General features: G+C 44.6%; 1 protein-coding gene across 1 annotated transcript in view; it reads left to right on the top strand.

Annotated features, from left to right (window-relative positions):
• The window catches only part of LOC147609232 (protein FATTY ACID EXPORT 6-like), a 33,178-nt gene extending 21,163 nt beyond the window's left edge, over positions 1 to 12,015 (top strand). The window contains exon 3 of the mRNA XM_086787885.1: positions 11,663 to 12,015. Within this exon, the coding sequence (XP_086644011.1) occupies positions 11,663 to 11,735 (73 nt within the window). The 3' untranslated portion in view covers positions 11,736 to 12,015. The remainder of the gene's footprint in view (positions 1 to 11,662) is intronic.
• The last annotated feature ends 7,201 nt before the right edge of the window (positions 12,016 to 19,216 follow it).

A 19,216-nucleotide genomic window follows, 5' to 3' on the forward strand; every position in this document is an offset into this window, starting at 1 on the left:
ATAGTCCCTGATGGCAGAAGGGGGAAGCATTCCTCCCAGGTGTTGTATGTTCCGACACTTGGTTTTCATTTGTTGTCAGTGCATCAGGTTTGCAAGACTGGCGTACGGGTGGAGTTTGATGAGCATTTTGTTGCTCTCCGGGACAAAGCAACAGGCTGAGTGGTTTGGGAAGGTGGAGTGGAGAATGGAGTTTACAAGCTTTCAGCACTCTCTCTCCCAGGTCCTCAGGGTTGTGATGAGTGGCAGTCTGGTCATGGCCACTCAAGTGTGGATACGCTGCAGGTACAGGCTTTCCGGGACCAGATGGTGGATAGCTTACCAGTAGATGGCAGCAGTTGGCAGGAACTCTCCAGTACTGATGATGGTGGTTCTTGTGTTCGTCAGTCAGAGGAAACTGAACAGGTCACTTATGCTCTGATGTCTCGTCGTGTTCGGGACAAAGAACCTCCAGTAGATAAGGATGTTCTTTCCACGAGGACCTTTCGGAAAGCCAGGCAGGTGGCAGGTGATTATTTACAGAAGGAGGTGGTTTCTCCAGGCTTAGTGGTTCCGGATTCAGAGGGGGTGGTTGACAGGTTTCATCAGGTTTCCAGGACTTGTTTTTGCACCGTCACAGGTGTTGATCCTTTTGGGCTGTGTGATGCCTCTTTGACTCAGAAGCTGTATGGTTCATTGATCTGGTTGATGGACACCAGATTGGACGGGAGCTTCTTGATGAGGCAGGTGAGCTCATGGTTGCAGATGACTCTTTGTGAGACAGGATTGCGTTTCCTGTGGTTTCTGCGGCATGCGAAGGATCATGGACTCTTATACACAGGAGGGGGATTATTGGATGGAGTCCGACTCCACGGTTGGAGTGACTCGGTTTGGGGAGGAGATCCGGACACGAGGAGATCTACTTCAGGCTCAGGAGCAGTTTTTCGGAGCAGCAAGAGGCAGTCATCTTTTGTCTTGTCGCGGACAGAGGCAGAGTACCGGGCTGCTTGTGATGCTGCTTGTGAGGTGGTGAGGATGCAGAGGTTGCATTGCAGGTTTGGGCTTCCACTGGAGGAACCCATGGTCATCTAGAGGCACTTTGTTCGTGAACAGATCGTTGCTGATGACATCTTGCTAGAGTTCTGTTCGACGGAGGACAGTACGTTGGACCTCTTCACGAAGTCGCTCTCTCAGGCTTTGCTCAGGCGGCACCCCAGCTCCCTGTGGTTGGTTTTACAGCCAGGAGCTGAGAGAGGGTGTTAGAAGTCATCTCCTGTCTAGTTTTACACACCAGGGCCTTGGTTGTGGGTGTGCCCGTCCTTATGAGCTGTTTTATCATTTTTCCTCACTCCCCGTATTTTTCCCTTATTTTTTTCATTTTTTCTGTGGCTTGGGAGGCAGCCCTGAGGCGGCTGGAGGATCCATTTGCTGGCCGACTACATCAGATGTGTGTACTGGAGCTGGCCGACTGTACTTGATGCAATCGTGGACCCTCAGTGCTGGCCGACTGGCTGCATGGTGCTGGCCGACTGATGATGCAGTCGTGGAGCCTTTTTCAGCAGGCCGACTGCTCATCTGGGGGCATATAAATAGGCCCCCAGCCCCATACCACTTGTGTACCAACACCGGGATTTTCTTGTGTATTTCAGAGCAGAGTTACACGCCTACTTCTCTCTCTCTCTTGTGCTGTTTTTTCTGCATGCGTTTTTGCTCGTGTTCCCAGATCTGGTCATCATCTCCGCTGCGTATTCTGACGCCTTCGCATGTCTCAGTTCTTTGTCTTCATCTACTTTTCTTTTTGCTTCTTCATCTTTTCGTCTTTGTTCTTCACGCTGGTCTTTATCTTTTCTTCTTTGTTCCTCCATATGTAGAAGGACCTGTGCCAGATCTGAGATGCCTTCTTTGGGCTTCTCTTTTTCGGCGGCAAGCCGCATCTTTAGAGAATTTATTTGCTCCATCATTATTCTCAGGAGCTCTTCTGTGCTTGGTGGAAGCGTTCTTTCTGTTTGGAAGCTTTGTGCCTCCATCTCTTCTTGTTGGCTTTCTTTTTGATGTGATGACCCTCCCGACATGGTGGAGACCTGGGTGTTTTTTTGGGACCGCAGTTTAAACATCCACCGGATGCTCTCACTTCTTTATGCGAGTTGGGTTACCAACTTGATGCTCTGATATTAATGTTACATGCACTGAGCTTGATCATGATACCGCACAACAGGGCCTTTTTTATACCTTTATGTGGTGAGAATCTTTAGCATCAACTTTAGAGAGAAGAGAGAGAGAAGAGAACGAGAATGTAGAAGATGACACTATATTGGGTCCCAATAGTGGGGCGGTAGAAACCGTTGCTTAAGGTGGTGGACAAACTCGTCCCCATGGTTAGTTAGTACGAAAGGTACGATACGATAAAATACGGTACTAATTGGTACCTTAAAATTTTTTGAGGTACGGTACGATATTAGTACATTTAAAAAAAAATACTTCCTAAACTTAAAAATTGTAGACAAGAAGTTACAAAATAGTAGAACCATGAACATAATGTCATCATGCCATTAGAGTACAAAATTGCTACAAAAGGATAGGCCAAAAACTCATGGCATGGGCGACCGCCAACATGCGTACATACATGATACTACATACTACAATACATCATCGATGGGCTAGAAGGAGATAGATTGTCGAATCCTTTACCAATAGGATCTCTCGAAGCTTTCACCTAGGACTTCCAAATAAGAACTCTCGTTATCACAGCAAGGCATTCCATAGAGAAGGCACACCTGTACGACACCTCCCTGCTTAAAAAGGTCTTCTCCATCTCTATCATGGAGTCCCACAAACCCTTTTCCAAACAGCAGTAGGGCTGTACCAAACCACATGTCCTTCCTATAGTCAGAGCTTGCATGTAACCTTGAGAAAACTATAACCTGTTCACATGAATCCAAAGACATGTTCTCCATATGAAACCAAAGACCTGTATCCGATAAACCATAGACCTGTATCCATAAACCATAGGCCTGTTTCCTCGATACCAAAGTCCTGTTTCCTCTTGAAAACCAATGTCCTGTTTCCATGACAGATAAACCCACATATGCACCATCCAATCACGGTGCCAAAAACCTAGAGAGAGAAAGATAGAGGACGTGTCAAGCAATCCCTGAATACACATAAGTCCAAGATGAAGAGCAACAACACATCTCTTCCAAGAACATCATCCTGTGCATATGTAGCTTGATCCTCCGCATCCTAATCTCGTAAACAAAACCTGCTTGCGAAGAGAGAGAGAGAGAGAGAGAGAGAGAGAGAGATCGTGCAGTTTTGGATGACCATGGGCATTTACAGACTCACCCAGATAGAGTCCTGGAGATTGCTACAGTCTATTATGCTGATCTATTCAGTGCTGATCCGTTGACAGATGACATTCAGGCGGCCAGAGCTACTGTATGGTCCCACACGCGACGTTCAGTCACTGCGGACATGGCTCGTTCCCTTTGCTCTTTGTTCACAGTCCAGGAGTTACGCGAGGCGGTAGAGGCTCTAGACCCTGCTTCTTGTCTGGGGGATGATGGCCTCTCTAGACAGTTCTTCATTACTCATTGGGATGCAGTTTCAGGGCCCTTGCTGAGAGGGCTTCAGGAGATTTATGATTCTGGGACCATGCCTCAGTCTCTTTGCTCTGGGCTCATATCTCTTATACCTAAGGGGGGGGATGGCACGCTCCTGCGACAGTGGCGCCCCATTACTCTCCTTCCTACGGTATATAAGATATTAGCTTCCATGCTGGCAGTGCGAGTGAGGCCCTTTCTTCCAGACATCATTCATGGATCACAGACTGCTTTTATCCAGGATAGATGTATCCTGGATAATATCTTTTGCTACCATCAGGCGGTAGAGTGGGCTCAGTCTACTGGCACTCCCCTAGCATTGCTTTTTCTTGACTTTGAGAAAGCATTCGATAGGGTGGATTGGTCCTTCCTAGAGGGTACTCTTGCTCGCATGGGGTTTCCGCAGCAGTGGATCACCGGAGTATCTGCACTTTACAGATCAGCAGCCAGTGCAGTGACTATTGGGGGTTTTGTTGGCAGATCTTTTGACATCTCTCGCTCTGTGAGACAGGGATGCCCCCTTGCAGTCTTTCTGTACTTATTTGTGGGAGAGGCACTTTCTGACTTTCTTCATGCCCGGCAGAGAGATATACAGGGAGTCACCTTGCCTCTTACAGGCGAGCGTGACCTGATTGATCAGGAGTATGCTGATGATACTTTGCTCATGGTCCGTTATGCCATTGCTGTCCTTGATGTGACGCGTTCAGTTCTTGATGTTTATTGCTTGGCCAGTGGTGCTCGCATTAACTGGCACAAGTCATATGGTATGCTGGTTGGCTCTGAGGATGTCCCGTCTTGGGGTGTGGCAGAGGGGTTTACATGGTTGCAGCGGGGTCAGTCCTGTCGTTATCTGGGTTTTCAGGTGGGACTGGATATCACTCCCCAGCAGCAGTTTGCGCCGGTTTTGCAGTCGCTTCGCAGAAAGCTCTGCCACTGGTCTTCCCAGCACTTGTCTCTTGCAGGGCGGGTCCTTGTGGCCAATCAGGTACTGTTGGCATCTGTTTGGTACATTGCTTCCTGCTGGATGCTTCATACGGGAGTGATGCGGCAGGTTCGCCGCCTGATTCGCAACTTCCTGTGGAGTGGCCGTGATGGCACTGTTGACACTAGAGCTAGAGTCCGTTGGGAGACGATTATCCGGCCCATTGCAGAGGGGGGCCTTGGCATTATTGATCCAGAGATGCAGTGTCGTGCTTTGCTTACCAAGTTCATTGTCCGCGCCTTGTTTCCGGGCAATGAAACTTGGAAGCTTCTTTTCAGATCGGTTTTGCACACAGTGACCCCGCAGTTGGGAACCCGCGATGGTCATACTTGGGCTGCGTGTATACGCTATATTTTTTTAGATTCTCCTCTGCGTACAGCTCATCTGTCACCCTTCATGCGCTCCATTTTACAGATATGGATCTCCATGAGACAGGGCATGCATAGACGTTCTCCTGCCTCTCTGCCAGAGATTGAGCGTCAGCCCTTGATCTGGAATCCCCATGTGTTGGATACTGAGGGTCGCCAGCTTGGCCAGAGGACCCACATTGACTGGGCGGCTTGGGATAGCGGCCCGGCTGCTTCGATGCATGCTTGGTCGCAGACGCGGCAGCTTCCGGCAGATTTTATTGGGGAGGAGTTCTCCATAGGCAGGGGTATTCTGCCTCGGATTGCAGAGATTGATGCAGCTATTCCAGAGCTTTGGGATCGTGCCATTCGGGGTTTACATGAGATGCCTGAGCTCTCAGGATGGTTATGCATGTTTGGTACTGCAGGTACACCCTTTCTTGTTTGGAGCTCTCATTGTTATTGGCCTATGGTTTTTATCCCTATGGGCATGCCAGATGCTTTTGGCCATGTCAGATTACAGTTTCATGGTTTGGGTTGCCTAGAGGAGCTGCGTCAGGCTGACTGGACTCCCATCCGTGTTGTTGGCTCTTTCAGGAAAAGACGGGAGGTGGACCCGTCTTTTCACATTGGTATGGCTGCCCGTTGGCGATTATGGATCTGGGAGGGTCGGCCTCTTTCGCAGCTGACTTGGGACCCCGGGGAATGGGAGTGGCCTGCTGTGGAGCCCGGCGCTAGGCATACTTCCTTTTTCGGGTATACTGTTCGGATTGGGAGGCACTGCTTGCTTCGACGACAGTTACATAGACCTACGCGTTCGGGCACTTGGCTACATGCAGGTCTCTCTCATGCCTTCCTGGCATAGTACTGGGTATCTATTTGGAGGCTGAGGATTGCTCGGCGGATCACTCTCTTTTTTTGGTTGACTGCTCATGCTGGTCTTGCTGTCGGCACTTGGGGTGCCTTGATGGGCCATGATCCCATTTGTATATGCTGTGATCATCAGGTTCAGGAGTCTCAGGCCCACTGCCTCTGGTCGTGTCCTATGGCTTCCTCTGTTTGGCGAGCAGTAGCTCTTCTCCTCAGCAGAGCTGGTCAGCATGCAGGTTTCCTCAGTTGGGGGTCTGTGTTATGGCTCCTTCCTTGGCCGGGACCTCATGTGTTCTTTGAGGGTGAGGGCACTGATGCTGTGCTTATGCTTACGGCGACGGGGTATCGGAGGGGGTACCTCAGTATGATTCCTCCTGACGCCTTGCACATGGAGCATTGGCAGAGGGATGATGTTTTTATGGTGATTGCCGCGATTGCGATGTGGAACATTTGGAGAGCTCGTTGTCTCCATGTCCTTAGTCACACGCGGCAATCGACACGTGATACTCTAGTCCTGATTTGGCTCGATCTTATCCGTGCACTGCGTTCCACGTATGATGATTCCTGTCGGCCTTCACAGACAGCTCAGGACAGACTCCAGGCCTTCATTCGTCGTTGGGGGCGCACGGGTCTCTTCTTCAGGATTGTTGGAGGACATGCTAGATGGGAGTACACTCCCCCACAGTGGTTCATATTGCACACATCACATCATCCACCGTGATGTAGCACCGACTGCTCACAGGCTTCACGCCTCCCACTGCACAGTTTGTATGCCCCCTCAGTAGGCCACCTCTGGCACTTTGGGGTTTTTTCATACCCAGTATTATAGCTCTGTGTTTCCTCAAAAAAAAGAGAGAGAGAGAGAGAGAGAGAGAGAGAGAGAGAGAGAGAGACCCCTTGGCTGTTAGCCTCTCGGCGTCTCCTTCAGCTCACCTCCTTCCAAGAGAGAGAGAGAGTCAAGCGTGCTGTTCAGCCCTTGCGTCTCTGTGGCCACCTGCAGTCCTTTTGGCTGCCCGACTGGCTGTAGAGAGTCTCTTGCCTTGCGCCCGTTGCTGGCTGAAGCCCATACGTGCCCATATGTGCAACCACCTGGCGTAGAGAGCCTCCACCTGATACCCGCCTGGCTGCCCTGACTGGTTGCAGCCCACCTGGCGCCCGTAGCTGACTGTAGCCCGCTTGCGCAGCAGCACCCTGAAGCCCTTGTGCACAGCAGCCGCCCTGTAACCCTTGTGCACAGCCGCCTGGCCTCCCTGTGTGCAGCAGCCGCTTGGCCTCCCTGTGGCCCTTGCGCAGCAGCACCTTGCTGTGGCCCATGTGCGCAGCAGCGCCTTGGTCACCCGCCTAGTAGCCGCCTAGTAGCCTCCTGGTAGCCATACGCTCAGCAGCACCCGACTCCACATGGTGACCACCCCAAGGGGATGCACTCGCTTGTGTAGTCGCTTGTACCATACATACACGCAGCCGCTCCTGTATATACCACGCGTTGCAATCTCGACTCCACATGGCAACTACCTCAAGGAGATGCCCGCTCCTTCCATGCGCCACCCTCCACCTTTATAAAGAGGCGATCGCTTTTCAAAAACGCCAAAAGCAATTAGCAAAAACGCATGCTTATAAATATAATAATATTTTAAGCCATCAAAGGTTTAAAAACCTTATAAACAATAAAATCCCTTTTGTCCCCTTTCACACTTGGGCTGGCCACCATATATGGGTTTCCTTTTCATACCGAGCTTGATGCTTGTTCACATTTAAGAGGATTGACATCTGATTGACCTCTAAAGGTCAGAGACTAACCTACGTAGCCCGTGCCAGATTGTCCATGGACTGAGGGCTCACAATGGCGTCACTCCGCACAACAAATAATCATAAAGAAGGTTCTACTTCTGGATGAATGTTGCATTGATGATCATGCCAGTGTGTCACTGTGTACTTGGTGCAGGGTGCACATGACATGCTGCTTGATTTGCGCCTGAACTTCGTTGAATGATGAATGATTAAATGAGGAATGAAGCGCAGGCTTTTATATGTCTTCATGATGTTGGGTGGCCAGCACAAGTTATCGGCCAGTGTAACTGTTTGGCCCTCCTAGCTCTACTTCACATGATGAAACCCATGCCCGGACATCAGACAGGTCGAAGAAGACACGGAGACACGGTCCATAAGGTTTGATTAAGAAAAAGCACCATTCTTGGTCAAAAAGCAAGAAAAAGCAAAAAGTCAAACAAGGTAGACCGCAAGCCAAGGGCACCATTGGAAAGAGGAGACTGAGCCGGACCCAAAAGCTAAAAGGCGCTTTCTCAAAAAGCAGCTCTAAGGCCGAAAAGCAAGGCCTTAAGCCAAAAAAGCAAAGCACCAAAAGTTGAGTAATATTTTATTAGAAAAGTAAAAAGAGCAAAAGCAAAGCATAAAAAGGCAAAGCAAAAGCATGAAGGCTTTTTGGCAAAAAGCAGGGTCTCTTACAAGTATAAAAAGGATTGGACTTCTCTTGTAGTACCATGAACAAGATCATTGAAGAATGAAGGAGATCGTGGAGTGTGTGTGGGTATCATTATGATCATGGAGAGCTTCTTCTTCGCCATCAACACCTTCTCCAACTTGCTTTTCATATGTACGGTTAGTCCTAGACTTGTATGGGCATATGCATGGATGATACGGATGCGTGTACAGACATGTACAGACAGAAATTTCAAAAGCCCTAAAACTACCCAAAAACCCTAAAAATTACTTTTTGGAGGTTTTATCGCCCAAAAACCATTAAAATCGGTTTTATATCAATTTTCTTGCCAGAAAGAGCTTTTTCATGGTTTTCTTCATTGACAAGGTTGGAGGATTTGTGGAGATTACTCATGGGAACGTGGACTAGTTGAACTTCGATATGAACTTGGACATAGAGCTTGGATATGGAGCATAGACATGGAGAACTTGGACATAGAGCTTGGGCATGGAACTTGCACATGAATATGGAACTTAGACATATAGCTTGGACATGGACTTGGACTTGGACTTGGATTCATTAGATTTGGATTCATTGGATTTGGATATTGGATTTGGTACTAGCTCGGTGAGAGATACTTGTGGGTCATCCTTGTGGTGTGCTCGGCATCAGAGATCTCGTGCCTCGACATTGACATCGACTTGGATATCCTACATCGGCATATCTGTTTGTTTTGTATTCATTGATTGTATTGATCCTGGCCAGTGTGCCCGTGGATTGTTCTTGAATAAATTCTTGAAAGGTGGCGGGGCTTTTTCCTCGCTCGATGTGGTGTACTGTGCAAGATTCCTATTCCCTTCTCTCTCTCTCTCTCCTCTCTCTATATCTTTATCTCTTGGACATGTGGTTGAGTCTGTCACTGCTCCCCGCTGGGCTTACAGCCAGTTTCATGTTGGACAAAAACTATCAAAATAACATTAAATGCTACATTAACTATTGCGCATGGATTAATGCTGTCTTTTCTATGTTGGCCGACTGCCCAATGTCCGTGACCTGCTGTTGGTGTGTTCTCAGACCTGGCCTACTGGAGTTTGCTTACCATATATGATGTTGGCTTGCTGTATATGCTGGCCAATTGGGGTAAGACTGTTCCATAGGCCTGTCGGTTGGCCCATATTGCTGTCCAGGGCTGTGAACAGCCCTTGGACAGGCCGTCGGCCCTTAGGCAATGCAATCCTTTAAGTTCAATGTTACTGATGCATACCTACTTCTAGGGCTGACTTGCACTATCTGATGAATTCTCCAAGTGGGTTAAGAGGATTGACTCTTGACTGACCTCTTAAGGCTCAGAGATTGACCTATGTAGCTCGTGCGTGACTGTCCTTGGATTGAGGGGTCACAATGGGGTCACGGCATACGACAAATATTCCTATAAAAATGTACTACTTCTGTACAAAATGTTGCACTAATAATCATGCCAGTGTGTCACTGTGTATCCCAGTGTAGGGTGCACGTGACAAATGTAGCTATAATAATATTTCTTGCTTTGTGTGTGTGTTGTGTAGGTACGAGAAGTACAAGCCTTTTTAAAGTGAAAAAAAATGTATTCGTTGGCTTAATGGTAGACTTACCGTTAAACCCTTGAAACAACCTTTCTCCGTTTTAGGCCTCCGTTTCCAGCGTGTCTTGTGACTATGGTTTGTCCACCCTTTGTGCCTGGGTAAGGATGTTTGATGGTGATCTACACTGAGAGACTCTGGACGGAGGATGTCTTGTGCACAAGAGTGCTTGAACACAATGAACTCGATGTGATGAACTAAGGCTGTCATGTCTTGTCTTGCTTACAAGAGTGCTTGAACACAATGAACACGATGAGGAATTAAGGTTGCCAAGTCTATATGTAGTACCTAGGGTTGTCATGGAGAAAGGCCGGTCACGTCCCCAACCCATCACTTGGTCCAAAATGACCAATCGACCATATCATCCTAGTGGGACCATATTTGACTACAACAAAGTTGTGTTGGAACTTTGCGCAGCTCCACAGTCATCTAAGACCATCTTGACCCTCAAATGGGCCTCACAACTCGAAAACAATGTCCCCTTGGTTGCTACCCCACGTGGTCACATAGCCCACACAAGCGTGCATCCTACTTGGCAAAGTGTCAAGTCTACATAAGCTCCTAACCATCTGGCCACATTTGGCCTCTAGTTAGTGTCTAAACTGGGAACTTCCAATGCATCCGTCACCCATAGTAACAACAGGAGGGTAGTTACATGCGGAAGCTCTGAGATGCTTCTTTCAGCCCTAAACACCATCTAGAACATGCTGATGCAAAAAACGCAAACAGAAGGGAGAGGGGGGGGGAGAGAGAGAGAGAGAGAGAGAGAGAGAGAGAGAGAGAGCTGGAAATTCAGTATTTCATATGGTACAAAAAGGTACATAATTCTCTATAGCCATATGCTGCCTTCTGGAAAAGGTAAACAAACCCTAACCCTAGTCTATGTCTAGACCGAACTCAACAAGGAGTTGAATGAATGAAACAATGAGCACATAAGCCTTATATAGGCTTGAGAACACCCCATGGACTGGCCGACTGCTGGTCGGCCAGCTCCTGGACAAATAAATCTCATAAATGCTGCAGCCGACAGGAATATTCCTTGTGTCCTTCCACAAGATGCTCCACAGTATATGCTCCAAAAATCTGGTTCTGTTCTGATCTCTTCTTCCTTATCTTGTTACCTCCTTAGGGTTAGCCTCTGAGATAAGTATGTACATGTGTGTGCACATGACAAGGGTGGAGCATTGAGCAAATGCTTTTCCAACAACGCAAGCATCAAGAGAGCAGTCCAGGTCAATGGCAGCCAGGTGGTGTCTACACGAACCAAATCGTGAGTCTTGAGGGCTGGATAACAGCCCATATGTAAGTCCGTTCACATTCAGCAAAAATGCAAATACACCTTCACAGGTGGGGACCCTTCCGAGGGTTAACTGGGAGGTACTCTTTGTGTCTCTCTCATTCACTATGTCATGTGCAAATTCTGAATTTGGGTCAATGATTGGTGGTAATTTTCTGGTTATATCTGTGAGATCCCTTGAGGGTTGATCGGCTGCACTAAGGAGTGTCTTGTAGGCTTGCCACATGGCCATTGGCTGGGTCAGTGAGGGGGCAGGCTGATAAAAAAAAAGGAGGAAACCCAAAATTCTCTGGAGTTATTGCTGTAGATAAGATTGATGTGTTCTTGTTCGTTTTTTCATCTCTAACAAGATGTCTTTTTTTGTGTGGCTGGCCTGTGGGTGGGGCGCGCGTGCGCGCGTGAGAGAGAGAGAGAGAGAGAGAGAGAGAGAGAGAGAGAGAGAGAGAGAAGCACCGATTTTTGTATTGAATATGCTTTCTGCTTATTTTGTCCTTTGCTTTGGATGGCAATTTCTAACATTGACATTGTTCTGCAGTGGGTTGATGGCTTTGTTTTATTTGTACAAGACTTTGACTGGTGGAAACCACATTGTCAAGAGAAGCGATTAAGCTATGGAAGATGGTATAGGAGCTTTTAGGAGTCTTGTAAGAGTAGTTCTGATGAAATATGGTTATACAATCCAGTATAGTACTGGAAGTCAATATTGGTAATTGTGCTGAATGTTTGTGAGAGACATTTTATGTTTTGTACTGCTTCAAGACCCATACGGTTGTACTCCTACCTCATTTCATCTTCTGGTTGGAATGAGAGAGCTGTATAGTTTTGCTGGTATCCACTATCCATGTACTTGTGGAAGGGGTTGTTAAAAGTTACCAGTCACATTGTCTACAGATTCTCATGTCCGTATCTTCTTCGAAGCATTCATTACTAAATTATTGAAAGGGAAATGGGAGAAGAAAAGGAGTGGAACGAGTCACAGTGGGCCTGTGTGTGCACACTCATTTGAATATGCAATTGGCAGAGATGAAGCAGAAGTTTTGGCCTGTCATGGGTTGGCCTTAGCGTAACTTTGAATAAGTAAAAAGGAAGTTTTACCACGTCTGTAAATCATTGATTGCTTCATGACATTGTCACATTATGCTATTAAAAAGGGAGGGGGGGTGTTTGTCACGATCATTTAACCTTGAAATTTTGCTTGCTTGCATTGTAAATGCTGAAACTACGGACTTGATTAGCATAGTGTAGCTCTGTTGTTTTTAATGCTCTCTGAAACTGGCTGTAGTATATAAAAAAAAAAACCACATGGAAGGAAAACAATAGCCAAGTTACATTACTTAAAGGTTGCGTCATGAAGTCGTTTAGGGCAACTCTTCTCTATGACGCCCATGATGCTATCACTGGTGGTCATCGAGACATATCCTCTTGGGAGTAAAATACTTGATGCCATGGTTGGAATACATGATAATATTCGTTACTAATGGAAAGTAAAGCTTACCATCTGCAGAGGAGGTTAATAGATTTACACTTGAACTACCAAATTAGGGCACATTTTGTGAGAGAAGATCTAGAAATACCCATACAGTGGTAGCATCTTCTCCTTGGCCTTTAAAGTAATAGTCTCCAGGTCGTGAGGGGCCACAGTACATCTGTCGAATGATCATGGCACCGTGTTGCTCCATGTCTGTTTGAGGTTATGGCCATATACACAAAGAGAGAGAGAGAGAGCCAAAGGGTTTATGAGACCAAAAGTAGTACAAGGGTTCCATGTGATTCCGAGCTATGGAATGACTAAAAGAAACTAAAAAATTCATACAACAGGATAGACTAGCTATGTGTCATTGTGAGCATGTGGATACATGTCCAAAAAACCAATGCTAAGAGTGCACAAACATTGGTGTGGAGGAAGAAGCCAACCCAACAAGATGGGCTAAATATAACCAATACCAATAGACCACCTTGATCAAGGAGCTAGACAAGGACATTGAAAGGAGGAAATATATAACCAAACCAATACTTGTAAACCACCTCGATCAAGGAGCTAGACAAGGACATTGAAAGAAGGAAAAAGAAGGTGCAACAAATGGACACTGATCCAAGCCCCAATCCATAGGACTTAGTAGAAACATTGTTCAGTTTGGTGGAGGGAAGAATCAAGCATTCTCACACGGAGTTAAAACACCTGTAACATCTACCTAGAAGTGCCAAAGTACCACCTTGGTTTCCATGGCAATAAAAAGATGGAGGTATCCATTAGTCATAAAATGGATACAAGGCAAAACTGGGTATCATTTACTTCTTTGAATGCATGGTTGAAGGTCTGAGCATAAAGAGAAATATAGGGTATCAATCTTACACACACATGATCAGAAACGATTCACACCATAAACTGATCGTAAATGCTTCATGCCGTGAACTGGTACAAAAAGGTTCATGCCATGAACTGATCCAAAATGCTTTATGCCATGAATTGATACAAAACAATGCATGTCGTGAACTGGTCCAAGACATGAAACGATTACTTTTTTGGACCAATCGTAAGAAGACACGTGGCAGTCTTCACAGCTGACGGTTGCGCCATAAATTCAAAATTATTTCTTTTATTTTTGTCATTTTGTAAAGGAGAGCTCATGTGGGTGTGGTGTCATATCTAGCATAGGGGAATCTAGGTTGTCATTAAGTATTCCCCAAAAAATGCTTTGAATAGGCCTAGAATTTGAGAAAATGATTTGGTCAAAACTATGCATGTAAATTCTATAAACTATGCACATGTATGGGTTCTAGATGCCATTTTTAAGCCTCTTCTTGGGTCAACTTTGGAATATAAAATTATACTTTTGAGAATCCTAAAACTTCCTCTTAATGAACCAAAAAAACATCCCCAAAAGAAATCTCACAAGAAGGTTTTATCAAACTCTTGCTAATAACACATCAATTATCCAAGATTATGCTCAATATTGTCTAAGGAAATCGCCAAAGGAAACTAGGCTTGATTCCCTTGCAAATTGGCCAATACATGTTCTTTTCAAAATATTTAAAAAAATCCATAGATACTTCATGAAAGCTTAATTCGTCCCAAGGTGAGATTGATCTATCATTTTAATTTCAGCTTAGAGTTAGTCAATTTTGAGGTGGCGCCAAGGTTAGTTTGCAAAAGCAAGTAATTTGTGCACCTCAAATTGTCATGAATTTGGAAAGGGAGAAAAGGGTTGCAATTTTGAACCAACTCTCCCCAACAAGTCTTGTACATAATTTAGTTCCTTAACCTTGTCTCACATGGAGTTATCATCTAATCTTTTTTACAAAAATCTTGATTAATTAACTTAATTACTAGTACTCGTCCATAATTTAGTCCTTTACCTTACACTTGTCTCACATGGAGTCAAATTCCTAATATCATCTATTAAAAAAAAACTTGATTGATTAACTTAATGCTAATCTCGCCACCCACTAGTAGTAGTAGTTCCTTTGCTAGAAGTGTGTATATGTCCATAAATCTTGCACTCGGTCTCATATTATGGAGTTGTTCATTCTAATGGTTCGATCCTCATGATTTAATCTTCTTTAAAAAATCCACCCAAGCTTTTTATTTATTTATTTAATGACGCCTACATTAGCAGTGTAAAATGAGGCCTACATTTGTCCCTCCTTCAATGGGCTTTGTCCTCATAATAAGGATGTTCTATTTCTATCTTATTACATGCTTTGCTATACATCTCACTTTATTATCACTTCTCTAGCTTCCTAGGTCTTGGAAACTTGATGTCTTCTTGTAACATCTTCACAAACTTATTTATCATTTTTGTAATAACCTTGTGGGCACTTCCGATGCCCAAACTTAGTGACATTCTTGCTCTTCTTAATTGATGATATAAAGTAGTCATATATATATATATATATATACCCATCAAACCTATGGTTAGAATTACATATTTCTCAGAAATTTGTTTTACCCATATATATATATATATATATATATATTAATATATATATATATATATACCATAGGTATGGGTAAAACAAATTTCTGAGAAATATGTAATTCTAACCATAGGTTTGATGGGTAAAATAAATTGTAAAGAAATATCCCTCTTGGTTTTCCAAAGATAAGTATAAATGTGAAGTCTTAAGCATAGGCCTAAATTTTACGTTATGAAAACTTCTTTTGAGAAACCCATTCTCAATTACTTCAAATTTATTGTCTAATGTTCTTTGACCTTACCCTTAAGGTTCCATTTTCTCATAATGCAATCGTATTTCATTAATTATGAGAAGGATTCACAACCTTGAAAAAAGCCTTTTATTTCTTTATTTCTTTATATCTTCACATCTATTGCACTTAAGCTTCACTTCACCTTCAATATACTTCTAGCCTTAATATGACTTTTGTTGGTTTCTTCAAACACTTCTCTCAAAACTTTCTTCAGAAACTTGTTATAAGTTTGCTCTTTTAGTTTTGTTATCAGTTTGAAGGTGAAAACTCACATTTATTTTGAGTTTTATTCTAAATTTTTTTGAATGTAAATATCTTGGTCTGATTATCTTGAGTTTGATTCTAATTATTTTTGAATGCAAATATCTTGGTCTAACAATGTTCTTGTTAGTTCACAATGGAGTTAAACTCACATGCACGTGCGCGTGCGCGCGCGCGCACACACACACACACACAATGATCAATGAATAGAACACAAGGGTGTAGAGCGTGAGAGAGAATGGCTAGCTCAAAGGGGAGAGAGATGAAGCTCTTTGCAAGTACAAATAAGCATCAACCCTAAACAATGGATGAGGTTGCTTACATACTAGCTAACCCTAAGGTGTTCGTTCGCACTTGCATAGCCGTGGGGAGAAAGTTGACGGGATAAAAATGTCCTCATTATAGTACTATTGTCATTATCTAACAAATCCCCCTTAGTACAAATGTGAAATTTTCAAAGATTGTAGATTAGTCAGTGAAAGGGATGAGGCCCAAAGCTTTCTAAAGGCCTCAAACTTTTCACGTGATAAGGCTTTAGTGAAAACATATGCCACATTGGCATGTGTACTGTAATAGATTAGATTGATCTCATCTACAAAGATTCTCTCTTTGACATAGTGCTAGTGTACTTTCGTGTGCTTGGTCCTAGCATAAAAGAATATTCTTGGCTACTGTCATTGCACTTTGGCTGTGTCAGTGAGAATGGGAGTATGGGTGTCTAAAGGGACACAAAGATCCCATCAATCTTTTTAACCATATACATTCAATTCTGTTGGAATTAGGGTTGCAAGGAAAGCACACAAAGCTTGGAGAAGAAGAAGCAAGAATGCACACAACACAAAGTATTAGATTGTGTCAATGTACAAAAGATAAGTTAGCCCTAGAATGATGGGCGTATATACAAGCCGGGGAAAAAAACCTCCTAAAGAGGGAAAAAGTGCCCCGGCGGTCCTAAGTGTGTTCACACACATCACTGCCTATATATATGGCAACAAATCCCCCCTGGGAGATGGTGTGAACGAGAGCTGGCACTCATGTATAGGGGAGTGCCATGCCCGAAGTAGATCAGTCCACAAAGGGGAGCAAGCCCAAAGCTTTGCGAAAAGCTTCGAACTTCTCACGATAGGTTGTCCTGTGTTGGCACATAGGCCAAGCTGATCTCTCCTGCTGAGAGTCTCTCCCTGACATAGTGATAATGCACCTCAATGTGCTTTGTGCGAGCATGAAAAACTGGGTTTCTCGCAACTGCCAATGCGCTCTGACTGTCAGTGAAGATAGAGGTGGTAGACTCCTGTCCAACACCCAAGTCAGCCATAAGCCGTCTGAGCTACACACACTCAACCGTAGCTGTGAAAGCTGCCCTGTACTCAGCTTCACAACTAGAAGTGGCCATAGTAGGTTGCTTCTTGCTCAACCAAGATATGCATGAGCTACCGAGCATGAAACAAAAACCACTTGTGGACACTCTTGTGTCATAGCAACCAGCCCAATCTGAGTCCGAAAAAGCATGTAAATCTGGCGGCAACGATGCCCCCTTGGGATAAAACAACCCAAGATGTATGGTGCCACTCAAGTAGCGAAAGATGCGTTTAACTGCCTTCCAATGCTGAGACCCTGGGCTATGCATAAACCTGCTCACCTGTGAGACTGCAAACTGAATGTCCGGCCTCGTAATGCATACATAAATGAGGCAACCAACAGCTGTCTGATAGAGTGTGACATCAAAGTGATCTCCAGCATCATGAAGACTCAACTTCAAACCTGTCTCCATTGGAGTAGCAATAGGCTTGCAGTCTTCAAGGCCAAATCTCTGCAACAATGTCTCAATATACTTTGTCTAACACAAAGCAATACCTCCATCACACTGCTTAAATTGTATCCCCAAATAATGATGCAAATGCCCCAAATCTGATATCTCAAAAGAGGCATTCAAATCAGCCTTAAAATCAGCAATATGACTCTCATTTGGTCCTGTGAGCAGCATGTCATCAACATAGAGAGCAATGATTAGATGTACATCATCCACATGTTTAACATACAAAGTGCTTTCTGTTGGTGGACTATTCTGAAAACCATGTGCAGTCAAATATGCATGTATCTTTTCATACCAAGCTCGTGGAGCTTTCTTTAAACCATATAAAGCCTTTTTCAACCTGCACACCTTGTTTTCCTGCCCTCTTTGAACAAAACCACGAGGCTGCGATACATACACCTCCTCATGCAAATCTCCATTCAAGAACGCAGTCTTTATGTCCAACTGATGTACATTCCAACCATTATGAGCTGCCAATGCACAAATGCTACGAATGGTAGTCATACGACAAGTGGGAGCAAAGGTCTCATCAAAATCAATGCCCTTTTCTTGAGCATAACCCTTTGCAACAAGTCTAGCTTTATAGCGATCAACACTGCCATCTGGCTTTCGTTTCAACTTAAAAACCCACTTACATCCAATGGCCTTTTTACCAATAGGCAAATCACACAAAGACCATGTACCATGTACCATTCTTCATTATAGCATCATATTCACTTTGCATTGCAGCCAACCAATTTTCTAATTTTTGTGCCTCATCAAAAAACTGAAAGAGGTTCTTCCTCTTCACACATACTAGACACAACCAAAGCATAACAATCTGATGCATAAGAGGCATGCTGAAAACCTGAACGAGTACGACTAGACATAGGTGCATCAATTTTACTATCACGCAAGGTTTGCACCAGCCATTTAGGCATACCTCTAGCCTGCTCATTTTCAGCCCTATCTTCATAAATTACATCTTGTAAATCTACATCAGAAATAGGCTGATCTATGATGTCGTTTGAAATCTGCATAGGCTGAATATTTGCCTCATTAGGACTTATATTTGAATTCCCACCTGTAAGCAGAGGCAACAACGTATCAAATACATCCCGTGAGCTCACACCTGTCTCTTTAGTACATGATAACAAAGGCTGCACAGCATCTTCCACAAAAACAACATCTCGACTGATCAAGATACACTTTGACTGCAGATGATACAATCTGTAACCCTTGCTCTCAGCACTGTAACCAACAAAAATGCATTTGATAGCCTTATCATCCAATTTTTTGCGTTGTTGCACAGGCACTAAAGCATAGGCCAAGCAACCAAAAACACGCAAATGACCAATAGAAGGCTTCTTGCCATGCCAAGCTTCGTATGGAGTAATAGACTGCAAGGCCTTAGTGGGACACCTGTTGAGTACATATGCAGCACACATGACAGCCTCAAGCCAAAACGCATGTGGCAAAGCTTGGCTCTTGACCATACATCGTGCCATCTCCATAAGTGACTTGTTTTTCCTCTCAGCAACACCATTTTGCTGAGGGGTATACGGCACTGTACATTGGTGTTTTATCCCACGACTAGCCAGAAATGCATCACTCTTTAGACATGTACTCCCCCCCTCGATCAGAACGGAGGGTGCCCACATTACAATTGGATACATTTTAAACCATAAGCAAAAACTGTTTGAAGCACAAAAACACTTCGGACTTTGCCTTCAGTGGATATACCCATGCATGCCTTGAGTAATCATCAATGAAAGTCACGAAGTACAAGTGTTTACCAAATGACAGAGTTTGCATGGGCCCACATA

Source organism: Cibotium barometz, chromosome 51, assembly GCF_041138505.1.
Source record: "Cibotium barometz isolate CiBa-2024 chromosome 51, ASM4113850v1, whole genome shotgun sequence".
Classification (NCBI taxonomy): domain Eukaryota; kingdom Viridiplantae; phylum Streptophyta; class Polypodiopsida; order Cyatheales; family Cibotiaceae; genus Cibotium; species Cibotium barometz.